This window comes from Bos grunniens, chromosome 2 (assembly GCF_055505025.1).
Source record: "Bos grunniens cultivar Pamir isolate PY7600 chromosome 2, Bosgru_T2T1.0, whole genome shotgun sequence".
Lineage (NCBI taxonomy): Eukaryota > Metazoa > Chordata > Mammalia > Artiodactyla > Bovidae > Bos > Bos grunniens.
In genome coordinates this window covers 46,919,087-46,934,039 of record NC_141166.1, presented here as the reverse complement: position 1 = coordinate 46,934,039, position 14,953 = coordinate 46,919,087, and the positions used below count along the sequence as shown (strand labels likewise).

The window sequence follows — 14,953 nt, the reverse complement described above, 5'->3', positions numbered from 1 at the left end:
CAACAAGCAGGTATTACTTTGTTCATGACAAACATATTCATCAATGGACTCTTTTAGGGTCCAGAGGCCAAACTGTCCTGCAAGGATGCCATAAAAGTCCGTAGGTTCACTTTTCTCCCTGGGTGCAGTGAGGGCCACTTAGGTTCAAGGAGACAGGGGTTCAGGAAATTATTTTCCGGGTAAGCACTCTAGATTCATCTCAACATCATCAGCCAAGAAGGAGCCTTGCTTCTCTCTCTTAATCCACCAAGGAGCTCTGAATCTCACCTGATATATATGAAACATATTCTTCAAATATTTATATTCTTTTCCCATCTCCTCTGAGAACAAAAGGAAAACAACAGAGTCGAGTCATCATTATTCCTCTGAAATACATGATTTCAAATTCATGTGAGAGCCCTCCTGCACACCATCCACACCTTGAACTCATCCCATCAGTGGTGAAACCATGGTGCTGCCTCAGCAGGCATACTGGAAGCTTATCAGAAATCAGATGCCTGGACCCCACCCTGAACCCACTGAGTCAAGGTCTCAGAGGCAAGGCTCAGTATCTGTTGATAATATGATGTCAGGTGATTCTGAGGCACCCCCAAATCTGAGAACTAATCCCTGGGAGCAAACCTACAACTGAAGGTAAAAGAGAAGCAAAACCTTCTGTCATTTTAAAATAACTTTCCTAGTGTATCCTGGTTTTGAAAACAATTATCTTTTATTTAAGACAAAAATCTTTTCTTTAGAAAATTGGAAAACTGGCAAGGTATTAATACTAATATCATTTTTTTTAATTGGAGGCTAATTACTTTACAATATTGTATTGGCTTTGCCATACATCAACATGAATCTGCCACGGGTGTTCACGTGTTCCCAATCCTCAACCCCTCTCCCACCTCCCTCCCCGTACTATCCCTTTGGGTCATCCCAGTGCACCAGCCCTGAGCATCCTGTATCCTGCATCAAACCTGGACTGGTGATTCGTTTCTTTTATGACTAATATCATCTTTTAAAAATATAACATAAAAAGGGAAAAATTTCTCCTTCTCCCTGTAGAGATTACTCTATAAACTCAGAATTCTGAATGATGCACACTTTGCCCTTCCCAAGGGCAGCATAAACAGTGGGATAAGTGGCCTGCACAACCCTTATAGGTTATAAAGTCATACAAATCACAGTGTGCCTGTTAGCATTTGATGAAGCACCATTATTTTACCAGTGAGGAAACTTGCTGAATTGGAACAGTATTATATTTGTAGAACTTTTAAATATTTTTTAAAAAGTGCTTTCATATTCTTACCACTGTGATAAAGGCAGGTATTATTGTCCTCAATTCCTAGGTGGGGATACTGAGACTCAATGAGGTGAAGGGACTTGTTCAAACCCCAAAACTTGGCTGTAGATCCTTCTAACTTCTTGGGGTAGAGAGGTTGTTTGTTGATATGGTTTGCCTTTTTTCAGTTTCATTCTCAATCACTCCCTCTTCCTGGGCTTTAAAAGCAAACTTCAAAAGTCTACCCAGAGTGCAGCCATGGCCATGGGAATTCCTTTGCTCTGGATCTGCATGGTCAGCCTCTGCCCCCTTCCTAGGGTCACCTCCCAAAACCTTACCTAGTTTGTCCTGGGCAGCCAACTTTTCTGCCTTCAAGGCTGCTTTGTAGTTTTTCTCCAACTCACTGAGTTGTGCTGCGTGAGCTTCCTCGAGCTTCCTGTGGGGCCCCAGGAGAAGGCCACAGTCACCTGCAGAAGGTTCACCTGATCTCAGCTCCCCTCCTCATGCAGGCAGCTGGTGGGCAGGCAGTGGGGCCCTCACTTCCTGACACATTCTTCTGGCGTCCATCCAGAAACGATTGAGGAGACCTCTGTTTTCACCATCCACTATTTTGAATGGAGTCTTCGGGGGGCCATAGACTACCCCCAACAACAGGGTCTTTGCTTACAGCAAAGAAACTGTGAGCTGATTAACACCCAGGATAATTTTAGAGCCTAAGTTCTTGCCAGGCTCCATTCCAGGAGGCAGATGTTGGCAGTGTTCAAGAAGGGCATTAAAACACAGGGCTGTAGGAGCTGTCAAGCCAAGAAAAGACCTGGAGGAACCTTAAATACATACTGGTAAGTACAAGAAGTCAGTCTGAAAAGCCTACAGGCTGTATGATTCCAACTATATGAGATTCTGGAAAAGTCACATCTATAGAAGTGGTCAAAAGATCAGTGGTTTCCAGAGATTAGTGGGGAGACGGCAATGAACAGGCAGAGCCCAGAGGATTTTTAGGGCAGTGAGATTATTCTGTATGATATTGTAATGGTGGATACATGACATTAAACATTTATCAAAACCCATAGAATCTGAAGTAGCAAGAGTGACTTCCCTGATGATCCGATGGTTGGGAACCTGCCTCCAAAGCAGGGGACACGGGTTCAATCCTTGGTCAGGGAACTAAGATCCCCCATGTTTGGGGGAAATCAAGGCCGAGTACCACAACTAGAGAGGCTCTTTCACTGCAACTAGAGAAAGCCTGCATGCAGCAATGAAAACCCAGCACAGCCAAAAGAAAAAAAAAAAAAGGAGTGAACCCTAACATAAACTAAGACTTTGGGAGCAGGCTCATTGATTGTAACAAATACCCCTTGGTGGTGGGGCAGGACGTCAATGATGACGAAGGCTGTGCAGGTGTGGGGCCAGGGGGTATGTGGAAATTCTCTGTCCTTTATGTTTTACTGTGAATCTAAAAAATAGTCTATTAATAAGTAAGTTAATTAATTAATTTTAAAAAATTAAAAGCAAGTTTGCAACACTTATGAGGACTTCTCTCCAGCAGGACTAAGAAAGGGACTTTGTGGGTCTTCACTTTCACACAGACAACACATTTCCTTTTTCTTCCCCTTGGTTTGTCTCTGCAGCTCTGGCTCCTGCCCTCCCATACTTTCTTCCCATTTTGTCCAGCCTTGAGCTAGCAGCCAAGACGGTTAGAGGAGAGGGGAGGAAGAAGAGGGGGGCAGGGAGAGACTGGGCTGAGAACAATAGTAGTTTACCACGGAAATCTCATAGAGAACTGAAAATTGTTTCTTCTTAGCAATCAACTGAAAGGGAGATTATAACTGAAATAACTGGATGATAAAGTACAAAGTCAGGAATAACCTCTGTGCTATGTTTCAGTGGCCTCAGATCGAATCATCCTGCTCTCCAAAGACATGTCTCTTATCTCCCACCCCCACTTGCCACCCCACTGTCTGAAATCCCAGTGAACTGAAATCTCGCAAGGATGCAGGAACCTTAGGACCTGCAGTATACAGGAACTTGTGCCAGAGAGCATACCTCGTCTTGCTTTCAAAGTTCTTCTGCATCTCGGCACAGCGGAGATCCATTTCATTAGAGAGCTGGAAATGAGGCCAGGCCAGTATTAACAAGACAGGAATGAGGACCCCCCTCTCACTTCAACTTGCAACTTCTGAGAAGCCTTCTCATTCATGGGGTACCCCCCCCACTCCCTTGATCTCTCCCACATAGTTACTGAAGGAATGAAACAATTCTTGCCTCTATGTCAGTTGGTTGCATGGAAACCATTCCTTTAGCTGTTTTTTTTTTTTTCTCTTTGACTGGATGTAATCTCTATAAGACTCTTGAGAGTCCCTTGGACTGCAAGGAGATCCAACCAGTCCATTCTGAAGGAGATCAGCCCTGGGATTTCTTTGGAAGGAATGATGCTGAAGCTGAAACTCCAGTACTTTGGCCACCTCATGCGAAGAGTTGACTCATTAGAAAAGACTCTGATGCTGGGAGGGATTGGGGGCAGGAGGAGAAGGGGACGACGGAGGATGAGATGGCTGGATGGCATCACTGACTCGATGGACGTGAGTCTGAGTGAACTCCGGGAGTAGGTGATGGACAGGGAGGCCTGGCGTGCTGCGATTCATGGGGTCGCAAAGAGTCGGACACGACTGAGCGACTGAACTGAACTGAACTGAACCGAATCTCTATAAGGTCATGGCCTTTGGATCTGGGGATATGTAACTCAATTGAGCAATCATTTATTGTGCAAAAGGCTTGACCTGGAAACATCAAACAGGCCTAAGACTCAGGCCCTGTCTTTGATGAACTTAAAGACCATGTTAATAAGTCCTTGGCAGAATGACTGTGTTTCCAGAGGCAAGGAGTGCTCAGTTGTAGGTGACCCTCTGTTCTAACACATTGGGTCCTCTGGCTGGTGTCTCAGGAGGAATGGACACTGCCAGCTGGGATAAGGGTTGGGGGGCCAGGACTTCTCCCCTCTGTGCAGTCACACAACAATGTGGGGTGATGGGAGGAATGTGAGAATTACAATGTAAAGTCTCTCCATCGAAATAATCTCTAAATATGTCTTCAGTAGGGCCAGTGTTTTGAAAGCTTGTGTTTTGCCCAATAAACCACCAAGGTTGAGTTGAGTGATCTCACGCAAATTATTTAACTTCCTGAGTCTCAATTTCCTCTCTGTAGAAGGTGACCACAGAAACAAAACCACAAAAAGGTTTTCAGAGAAATACAGAGATGAATCACCAGAAGGGAAGGTCTCAGCCTCAGTCCTAGGCTGGGTCTCTATAGGATTCAGACACACCTGGGGTTGCCTGCTGGGAAGTCACCCTTCACACGTGGGTTCCAGTAACAGCAAGCATGGCGCAGGTTGGGGGTGGGGGGAGGAATGAGCGGATGGGAAAGAGATGTAAGTGTCGCTCTGGTTTATCACTCCAGCTCAGGACACCAGGCACCCCTGCTTGGGGTGGGGAAGAAGAGTCCTTGGTAAAGCAGATGGTAAAATCTAAAGGGAGTGTCACCACAATCCCCAGGAGACACAAAGAGTGCAAAGTGAAATCAACCGATTCAGGAGAGTGGGCTTCAGCAGTTTCAACAGCAACAGGAAGTGGGACTGGAGGCTTCTGGGTAGTTTTTGAGCAAAACTAAAGTACTGGTCATGCTGGTGCCATTAGCAAGAGTTTCAGCAAGGTCTGAAATTAATCTCACCATATGGCATAGTGGGCTCTGGTGGAAACTGTTGGTGCCCCCTAGTGGAGCAACCCACTCCAGTACTCTTGGCTGGAAAATCCCATGGATGGAGGAGCATGGTAGGCTACAGTCCATGGGGTCATAAAGACTTGGAGCAACTTCACTTTCTTTCTTGCCTAGTGGAAAAGATAGTGGCATTGAGCATGCCAGAGATGCCCAGGGAGCTCCTGGAAATTGACTTAGGCCTGAAGATCAAACCAGTTAGTCTCGAAAGGAAATCAACCCTGAATATTTATTGTAAGGACTGACGCTGAAGCTGAAGCTCCAATAACTTGGTCACCTGATGCAAACAGCCAACTCATTGAAAAAGGCCCTGATGCTGGGAAAGATTGAGAGCAGGATGAGAAGGGGACGACAGAGGATGAGATGGTTGGGTGGCATCATCAACTCAATGGACATGAGTTTGAGCAAGTTCCGGAAGATAGTGATGGACAGGGAAACCTGATATGCTGCAGATAAATGGGATTGCAAAGAGTTGGACATGACTGAGCAACTGAACAACAATTAGAGGAAGGACTTGAGTTCTTGGCAGTTATGGATGAGGATGGAGTCAGAGAAATACGACGGGGTGACCACAGTCTTATCTGAAGAGCTGTTGCTTGGGCAACCTGGCTCCCATGAGCCAGGGACTTGGCCCCTTGCCTGGAACATAGCAGGTGATCTGAAGCTATTGGTCTTTCCCTTTCCCATAGCTCACTCAAGGACCACTCACCAACTTTTGGGCAGAACGATGGTCTCTGTTCATTTGCTCTATGATCACTGTCAGCTCTGAGATCTGTTCTTTGAGGTCAGCAATGATATCAGTCCTGCGGAACAAGTAACCCATCACCCACAGAGCTTCCAGGCTGTGCTGGCCAGGGCTCTCCCTGAGCATGGCTTGCTGGCCTGGTGAGAGCCAGGCTGTGTTCTGGACACTTCCTCCATCATCATGGGGTAGGGATGCAGGGGCAGAGGGTGGGCTGGGAGAAGGAAATTTGGCAGTAGGGTTGTTGAGCTCAGACACAGCCCTTTTGGGTAGACTGGCCAGAAGCGAGTAGGGGTAATTTGGTGACTCACTAGATTAGAAGAGAAAGAGCCAGATGTCAGAAATCTATTAGGGTTTGACCTTGACTCAGTAAAGATAGTTGAAATGGAGGAGGGAGAAGATCAGAGGATTAGGAAATGAGTTGAGGAGAATAGAATTGATGCTGACAGTGACTCACAGACAAGGAATGTACTGGAAACAGGACAAAGAAGGGATTTAAGATTGTGGCTTTCAGAATAGATTATGGATTTTTGTGTTTCTGGAAGAAAGTGAAAATGTTAGTCACTCAGTTTTGTCCAACTCTTTGTGACCCCATGGATTGTAGCCCACCAGGCTCCTCTGTCCACAGAATTCTCCAGGCAAGGATACTGGAGTGGGTTGCCATACCCTTCTCCAGGGGATCTTCCTGACTCAGGGATTGAACCCAGGTTTCCTGCATTGCTGGCAGACTCTTCACTGACTAAGGGAAGACCTGAATGGTCTTCACAGACAAGCAATGGGCTGAAAACAGGACAAAGAAGGGATTTTAGAGTGTGGCTTTCAGAATAGATTATGGATGTTTGTGTTTCTTGGGCCTCCATGAAATCTGTAAGATTATTCAGCTCTCTTTGATTGAGCTGGGGTAAACAGGGTGGCAGGCAGTGCAGCAGAGATGAGGTCCTTAATTCAACAGGTCGAGAAAAGAAGAGAGGATGTAGGAGGAGATGGGGAAAGAGGAGATATGAGTTAGAGATTCAGGAAGTAGAATGAAAAGGATGTGGGGACTGACTTTACATGGTCCTGGAGGATGGGGAGTGGGTGAGCCTTGAATGACAGAGGGGGTGGCATAGGCTCAACTGGAATGGAATCAGGCCAGAGTCTTACACACCACATCTCTCAGAGGCATTAGTGAGTGTTATCTTTGGACATAAGGAAAAAGATGCAGACTCGGGCCTCCCAGAAGTCCTGACTTTACTCTCAGTTCTCACTCTTCAAATTCAGACCATTGTATGAGTATTTCATCTACTCATTACCTTCAGGAACAACTACTCTCCTTTAGGATGAGTGACACCAACCCAGTCATTTTCCAGATCAGCTGCCTGACTTGTCCGTCCATCCTCCTGACTCCAGTGGGCTCTGAGCAGAGAGGTGGGTGCAGAGAGACGCCAGCACAGGGCTGAGCGAAGGGAGACTGTGGACTCGGCGTCAAGTGAGGGTTTGTCCTTGGGACAGGAGGGGAGAAGTCTGGGGAGCTGGAGGGAGTTCAAGGGCATTACCTGGAAATTTTGACTTTGCCCACGTCCTCCGATTCTGAATGTTTTTTCCTATCAAACATCTCATCTCCCAAGGTGACAGAAATCTGCTCCCTGTTCCGAATGAGGCAGTAGCCAGGTGACACGTTTATCACTTCCTGGGCATCAAGGTGGAATGTGAGGTCATATTGCAGACTTGTAGTGTTGGGATTGCTCCAGTATTCCTCTAGGGCCTTACTCATATCTTAGACCCATGAGGTGGGGTGTTCCCCTGTAGCCTTCCCCAGTTCCCTCTCTCCTGAAACCAAATTGCATGACTCAGCTGGTCCCTGGGTGTCCCCATAGGCTTCTCAAATCCAACATGTGCAAAACCCAAACGCTGACCCCTGCTTCCCCCTCTGCATTCTCCTTCCAGATGCCAGGAGGCAGCTGGGCGTTGTGGACGCTGCTCAGGTTTTGGAATTAGATGGGCCTGAGTTTAAATCCTTACTCTGCCACTAGCCACAGTTATTCAGCATCTCTGAGCTTCAGTTTGCTTATCAGAGAATGAAGATAATAACTCTTCATCAAAGGGCCTTTTTGATGAATAAACAAAATAACACATGAGAAAATACCTAGCACAATTGCGAGCAAAACAAAACAAAATCCTCAAAAATCTAGTCAGTTCCACCAAATCGTTCATCTACCAACCAGCGTGGACCAGGATAAGATGTACGGTCTTTTTTTAAAAAGATTTATTGATGTGGTCATTTTTTTTTAAATAAAAAAAGTATTTATTGAATGTGTGTTACAATATTGCTTCTGTTTTATGTTTTGGTTTTTTGGCCCCAAGGCATGTGGGATCTTAGCTCTCTGACCAGGGATTGAACCCGCACCCCCTGCATTGCAAGGCGAATTCTCAAGCACTGGACTACAGGCTAGTCCCAGATGTACTGTCCTGAGTTGTGCAGGACACCCTGTAGCATCTGTTATCTGCTAACTCTACCTCAACCTCATCCTCTCTTCACCACACGCCTGCCCCTCATGGTCCAAGGCCACTGTCATCTTGCTCCTTGGCTCTGGTGATCTCTTCTCAGTTGGCCTCTCTGCCTTTAGTCTGGCTCCCCTGAAGTTCATCATCCTCTCCACCTAGAGGGCTATTGTATTTTTGTTTATTTTTTTTCCTGACCATTAAGAGACTGTGTGATCTTCATATAAGACAGGCGGAGCAGGGGAAGAGAGGCAAGGAAAATAGATATAAACAGAGAGTGTAAAAAGGGCCAATAATACCCCACGGGAGGGCATTTTCTAAAAATGTAAACCTGACCTGTGTCAGACCCCTAAAGGCTCCAGACACCAAGAGAACTAGGTCTAAACCCCTAGGCAGGTGTCATGTCCTTCTGGGTTTGGTCCCGTCTCTTTCTCCAGCACCTCCTGTCCCTGCTTCTTTCCTCTCATCCTCCCATCCTGGCTCCTCTCAGATGCCCTAGTGGTCTGTCCCCTTGTCTTTGTGGGTTCCCAAGTGCAGCAGAGGGTTTCCTGCATCTGGGCTTAAGCTGTTCCCTGGCCTGGACTGATTGCCACCATCTGGTTTCTGTGGGAGACTCGCCTCACCCTACACCCTACAAGGCAGCAGAAAGTGGTAATTAAATGCCTTCTCTGGGATCCAGCTGAGCTGAGTTCGAGTCCTGGTTCCACCCCTCTCCAGCGACACATTAAATGTGATCTTGATAGAGGCTCCTCAGGGGATCATTGCACAGATTCAAGGAAGTGAGTGTGTGTAAAAGATCTATGTCTTCACATAGCAGGTCATGTTAGCCCCACTGCCCTCTTCCCAGTTTTACTCACATTAGGTAATTTATTGCTCTCCTCTTGTTTTCCTAAATGGACTTTCATTCTGTAAGAGAAGGGCATGCTCAGAAAGCAGTCGGGTAAAAAGGAAGGTTGGTACACAGATTGCGATGAAATGATGGGTAGTAAAAAAAGTAGGAAATCAATCCATCACTAGCCTAATAGTAGAACCATTCCGAAAACAAGGGCCTAGAAACTTGATATGAAGATCCAAGCACTCTCCTATGAGCCGGTGCCTAAACTTCAATGCACATGCTTTTTAGTGACATCCTTGCTGTGTCTGCACAACTGCCTTTCTTCCTGTTTGCACTGGGAATTGGTGTTCTGGGAACCTGAAAGTGCCCAGGGTTAAATAAATTCCGGGTAAGCAAAGTGTTACTGTTCTGAGACCTGGTGTTAACCCTGATTATAATTAATATTTTTTTCCAGATACAGAAACATGAGCAGAGGGTCAGGTACTCAAGTGTCATAAGAGTATTTACAGGGGAGCTTACCAGGGATGTTGGAAGAGCTGAATAAGAGTAGCTAACTTCTGCTATGGTGGCAAGCAAGGCAAATTGGATTGTGTCACTTTTCTCAGAATCCTCAGCTGGATTCCTATGTGTTATGCACTAAATTGTGTCCCTTCCATAATCCACCACATTGAAATCCTAGCACCTGCCATCCCAGAATTTGACTGTATTTGGATTTACGAACTTTAAAGAAGTGACTGAGTTAAAATGAGGCCATTAAGGTGGGCACTAATACCATTTTCCTGGTGTTCTTGCAAGAAAGATTAGGACACACAGAGAGAACCCTGGATGTGCACGCACAAAGGAGAGACCCGGTGAGGGGGCGGCAGGCAGGCAGCCATCTGCAAGCCAGGGAGAGAGTCCTCACCAGAGATCAACCCTGCCAGCATCTTGATCCTGGACTTCCAGCTTCCAGAACTATGGGACAATAAATTTCCGCTGCTTAAGCCACTTAGTCTGTGGTTTTCACTGTGGTAGCCCCAGCAGTGAATACACCATCCCTTTTGGAGTGAAAATCAAAGTCCTTATAGTGGCCAGCACACTTCCCTGTGAGTTTCCTACTGTTATTGTAACAAATTACTATGAATTTAGTGGCTTAGAACAACACCTTGTTATGTTTAGTTCTCAAGTCAAAGTCTGAAACGGGTCTTCCTGGGCTAAAATCGAGGTCCGGTTGTCTTCCTCCTGGAGGCTCTGGGGGAGAATCTATTTCCTTGCCTTTTCCAGATCCTAGAAGCTGCCCCTACTCCTAGTAGCCTCGTCCTCTGTCTTCAAAGCCAACAAGGTCATCACTCCAACCTGTGCTTCTGTTGTTACGTCTCCTTCTCTGACACACTGACTTCCTCTTTCACAGGAAAGGAACTTTCCTTTTATATTAAGTCCACCTTTACATTACATCCTGGATAATCCAGCATGATCTATCAGCTGCTGAGCAACCTAATTCCATCCACCACCTTCATTTCCCCTCAGCAATTAACAGAACAAAGTGATGGTTTCCAGGGATTAGGACATGGACTTCTTCGGGGAGGTAGGGGGGCGATTGTTACTCTACTGACTGCATTCAGCATCTCTGCAACTTCTTTGAGCTCATTTCCCTACACTCTCTCCTCCCTTCCTCCACTAGCCCCACGTGGGCCACTTTGCTTTCCAGGAAAACATCAGATGTGCCAAGCAAATTCCCACCCAGGGCCTCTATATTCATTGTTCCCTTTGCCAGGAGTGCTTGATCCCAATGGTCAGTGCAGTTCCTGCTGACCTCTTACCCAGGGATTGCCCTGATCTCTCTGTGCAAAATTACAACCCCACCCTCACCATCCCCTCCTCCCTATGCCTGCACTGTTTTTTCACATAGTGATTGCAGTCTTTGGAAGGATTTACATGTTCATAGTCATCTCCCCAGCCCTCCCCACTAGAATGCAAGTCCAGGAGAGCAGAGACTTTGGCCGTGTTCATTGCTGTCCCCCTGCACCTGACTCAAAGTCTAGCAAATAGTGAGTGAGTGAGTGAGTGAAGTCACTCAGTCGTGTCCGACTCTTTGCGACCCTGTGGACTGTAGCCTGCCAGGCTCCTCTGTCCATGGGATTCTCCAGGCAAGAATACTGGAGTGGGTTGCCATTTCCTTCTCCAAGCAAATAGTAGGTGCTCAGTAAATGGTTTCCAAATAAATAAGTAAATAGAACACAAAGTTTCATGCAAAGGCCTAAACCTAAATTACACTAGATAAGCTTATAAATGTGAATGAAAATTTTAATTGGTGAATAAAAACAGAGCTGCAATCTACAGAAATCCTTAGACATAGTAAAGTAATCAAGAAAAGGATGAGTGCACGCCATAAATCCGTGGGAGGCTTTTGGTCAAGGACGTGCATTCAACGCTTTTAGGGCAGGGAGGGGCTCTCTGGGGCACCCTGCTAAGAATTCCTTGGAAGTGACTTTGAAAGCAGTGAGGGCAAAGGGCCACAGAATCCACCTGTAGGAGCTGAGGTTTGGAGGAAATCCCAGTGTGTTCCAGCATTTCTCTTGCACACTTGGGAGCAGTTACCTCAAGTCAGGAAACGTTGTAAAGGCCTAGAAGTGGGATTATTTTATTCACATACCTCAAACCGTTCTTGTCCCTTGGACGTGAAAATACTTACTTTGGGGAGACAACAGGTTTTGTTATCAGTTGGGCATAATTTTGTTTTTTTCCAGCTGGAGGAAGAGGAGAGAGCCTGACAGTGAAAAAGGAAATCATGAGAAAGAAAATTGGAAATTCAGGAACTTGCTTTGGCACTCTCAGGTAAGGGAGACCCCCACAGTAACCCCAAATTGGAAGACACGGTCTGCCAATGGGAATCTTTATAATCAGGATGGTCTGGGGAACCTCAGGCCGATGACCCTGGCACTTGTTCACTGACCAGGGGTTCCTGGGCTGAAGTCCTCTAGTTCTAGAAGCTCTTTGACCTGTATTGGGGTGGCGGGGGGGGCCTGCCATGGCCCTTTCCCTCCTGTGCTTACTCTGCAGATTCCTCATTGAAACCACACTCCACCCCAGTTGCCCTGTCCAGAGTGCTGTGCAGCCAACAGGTGAGTAGTAAAGCCGGGCTTTCTGGCCGCTTTGGGATTTTGCTGCCAAGCTGACTGTTTTGGAAATCTTGTGAGAGAAAGATGGCTGCCCCACTCCATGGAACCCAAGCCCTCAGGCCACACTCCATCCTGGATAATCCTTACTTGGGCTTCACTGAGGAGGTCTTGCTTGGTGGCTGAGGGGTCTTGATTAGCTTTCGTGGCCCCAAGTTCCAGGGATCCCAGCAGGTGCAGTAGACGAGGGGGTTGGGGTACATGGCAGGTCAGGGGCTGTCTTGGCTGCTTGGTCAGGAGGTCCCCACTGAAGTGGGAAAACAGCAGCAGAGTTACACTGTTGAGAGTCAGAGCAGCAACGCTTAGAGATGAATTGGGAAGAACCCAGGGAAAGCCCAAAGCACAGATGACAGATTCTGGAAGCTGTCAGTGTGATACAGGGTCTCAAACACAGAACAACACCTCACCTCTGGCCACCCAGGAGATTGACTTGAAAGCTGTTTAACGTCTGATGTTGTTGTTTAGTTGCTCAGTCATGTCCGACTCTTTGCAACCCCATGGACTGCAGCCTACCAGGCTCCTCTGTCCACAGGATTTCCCAGACAACAATACTGGAGTGGGTTGTCATTTTCTTCTCCAGGGGATCTTCCTGACCCAGGATCAAACCTGCAACTCCTGCATTGGCAGGCGGGTTCTTTACCACTGAGCCACCTGGGAAGGAGTTGCTGAGTGCTTACTATGAGCCAGATCCACAATAAGTGATCAGTTATTGTTATGCCAACTTTACAGATGAGGATAGTGAGGCTCAGAAAGGTAACGGAGGTAGCAAGGTGGAAACAAACACAAGTCTATCTGACTCCTGAGCACTTTCTCTTCCATCAGGTCACACTAAATGCCTGTAACAGGTAGGTCACGCGTAGCCCTTCCTAGAAAAGCAGCTCTGTTACTCAAATTACAGTGCAAGGGAACCTTTCAGGTTCTCTTTCCTGGTCACCAGCCTGAATTGCACAGCCAAAACTCTTCCTTCTTGGCTTCATAAAAACAAAAAACTCTGTAACAAAGGTTTGCATGAAAAACTATCAGATAAACATGAAGGCTTGATCATACTTGTTTATCTTCTTTCTTTTCCAGAATTCCACTAAAATGAGACTACAGATGAAGAGATATTTAATTCCATGAGAACAGAGAGAAGGAGAGAGGAGATTATACTGCACAATGATGTCCATACGGGCTCGGCACTGTGACTCCCTCACTTAGTACACCGTAGGAAACTACAGCTTATGAGCCTGCAAAGGACGTACAAACCAGCGGAAGCCAGTTTCCAGGAGAAAGCCCCCCAAGATGCAGGGTTGGAACTGGTAGATTATCTGATGTTTCGGATGGGTATTCGACATCTGTTGGAGCACATGATAGGTCGAACAGTGCTCCTTCCCCTTCCTCCCCTGCCCCACGTTCTAAGTAAATATGTTACCTTACATGCCCAAAGGGGCTTTGTAGCTGTGATTAAGGATTCACCTCAACCATAGTTTTTTTCCTTCTAGTTTTTATTTTTTATTAAAGTATATTTCACATACAATATATTCAGTTCAGTTCAGCTCAGTTGCTCAGTCGTGTCTGACTCTTTGTGACCCCATGGACCGCAGCACGTCCAAGTCCAAATTCAAGTGAGTTCAAGTCTTCTCCAACACCACAGTTCAAAAGCGTAGATTCTTTAGCGCTCAGCTTTCTTTATAGTCCAACGCTCACATCTATATATGACTACTAGAAAAACCATAGCTTTGTCTAGATGGACCTTTGTTGGCAAAGATATGTCTCTGTTTTTTAACATGCTGTCTAGATTGGTCATAGCTTTTCTTCCAAGGAGCAAGCGTCTTTTAATTTCATGGCTGCAGTCACCATCTGCAGAGATTTTGGAGTCCAAAAAAATAGTCTCTCACTGTTCCCACTGTCTATTTGCCATGAAGTGATGGGACCAGATGCCATGATCTTTGTTTTCTGAATGTTGAGTTTTAAGTCAACTTTTTCACTCTTCTCTTTCACTTTCATCAAGAGGCTCTTTAGTTCTTCCTCAATTTCTGCCATAAGGGTGGTGTCATCTGCATATCTGAGGTTATTGATATTTCTCCTGGCAATCTTGATTCCAGCTTGTGCTTCATCCAGCCCAGCATTACTCATGATGTACTCTGCATATGAGTTAAATAAACAGGGTGACAATATACAGCTTTGACGTACTCCTTTTCCTATTTGGAACCAGTCTGTTGTTCCATGTCGTTCTAACTGTTGCCTTCTGACCTACATACAGAATTCTCAAGAGCCAGGTCAGGTGGTCTGGCATTCCTATCTCTTTCAGAATTTTCCACAATTTGCTGATATCCACACAGTCAAAGGCTTTGGCGTAGTCAATAAAGCAGAAATAGATGTTTTTCTGTAACACTCTTGCTTTTTCCATGATTCAACAGATGTTGGCAATTTGATCTCTGGTTCCTGTCTTTTCTAAATCCAGCTTGAACATCTCGAAGTACACAGTTCACATACTGTTGAAGCCTGGCTTTGGAGAATTTTGAGCATTACTTTAGTAGTGTGTGAGATGAGTGCAATTGTGCAGTAGTTTGAGCATTCTTTGGCATTGCCTTTCTTTGGGATTGGAATGAAAACTAACCCTTTCCAGTTCTTTGGCCACTGCCAAGTTTTCCAAATTTGCTGGCATATTGAGTGTGGCACTTTCACAGCATCATCTTTTAGGATTTGAAATAGCTCAACTGGAATTC

At 46.0% G+C, this 14,953-nt stretch overlaps 1 protein-coding gene across 15 annotated transcripts in view; it reads right to left on the bottom strand.

Annotated features, from left to right (window-relative positions):
* Positions 1-14,953, bottom strand: part of FLACC1 (flagellum associated containing coiled-coil domains 1) — a 49,092-nt gene that overhangs the window by 29,454 nt on the left and 4,685 nt on the right. For 10 of the 15 annotated variants that reach the window (XR_015144031.1, XR_015144079.1, XM_086346062.1 and 7 more), the window contains exons 2-9: positions 12,336-12,522; positions 11,762-11,836; positions 9,113-9,161; positions 7,310-7,443; positions 5,742-5,835; positions 3,308-3,369; positions 1,603-1,700; positions 268-320 (exon numbers count right to left, since the gene is read on the bottom strand). Coding sequence is in view for 13 of the 15 variants with exons in the window: in XM_086346062.1 (XP_086202188.1) it covers positions 268-320; positions 1,603-1,700; positions 3,308-3,369; positions 5,742-5,835; positions 7,310-7,443; positions 9,113-9,161; positions 11,762-11,836; positions 12,336-12,448 (678 nt within the window). In the remaining 2 variants the exon portion in view is untranslated. Of the gene's footprint in view, positions 1-267; positions 321-1,602; positions 1,732-3,307; positions 3,370-5,741; positions 5,871-7,309; positions 7,444-9,112; positions 9,162-11,761; positions 11,837-12,335; positions 12,523-14,953 lie in introns of those variants that run through there. The other 5 variants (XM_086346099.1, XM_086346067.1, XM_086346110.1 and 2 more) reach the window with 5 other exon arrangements.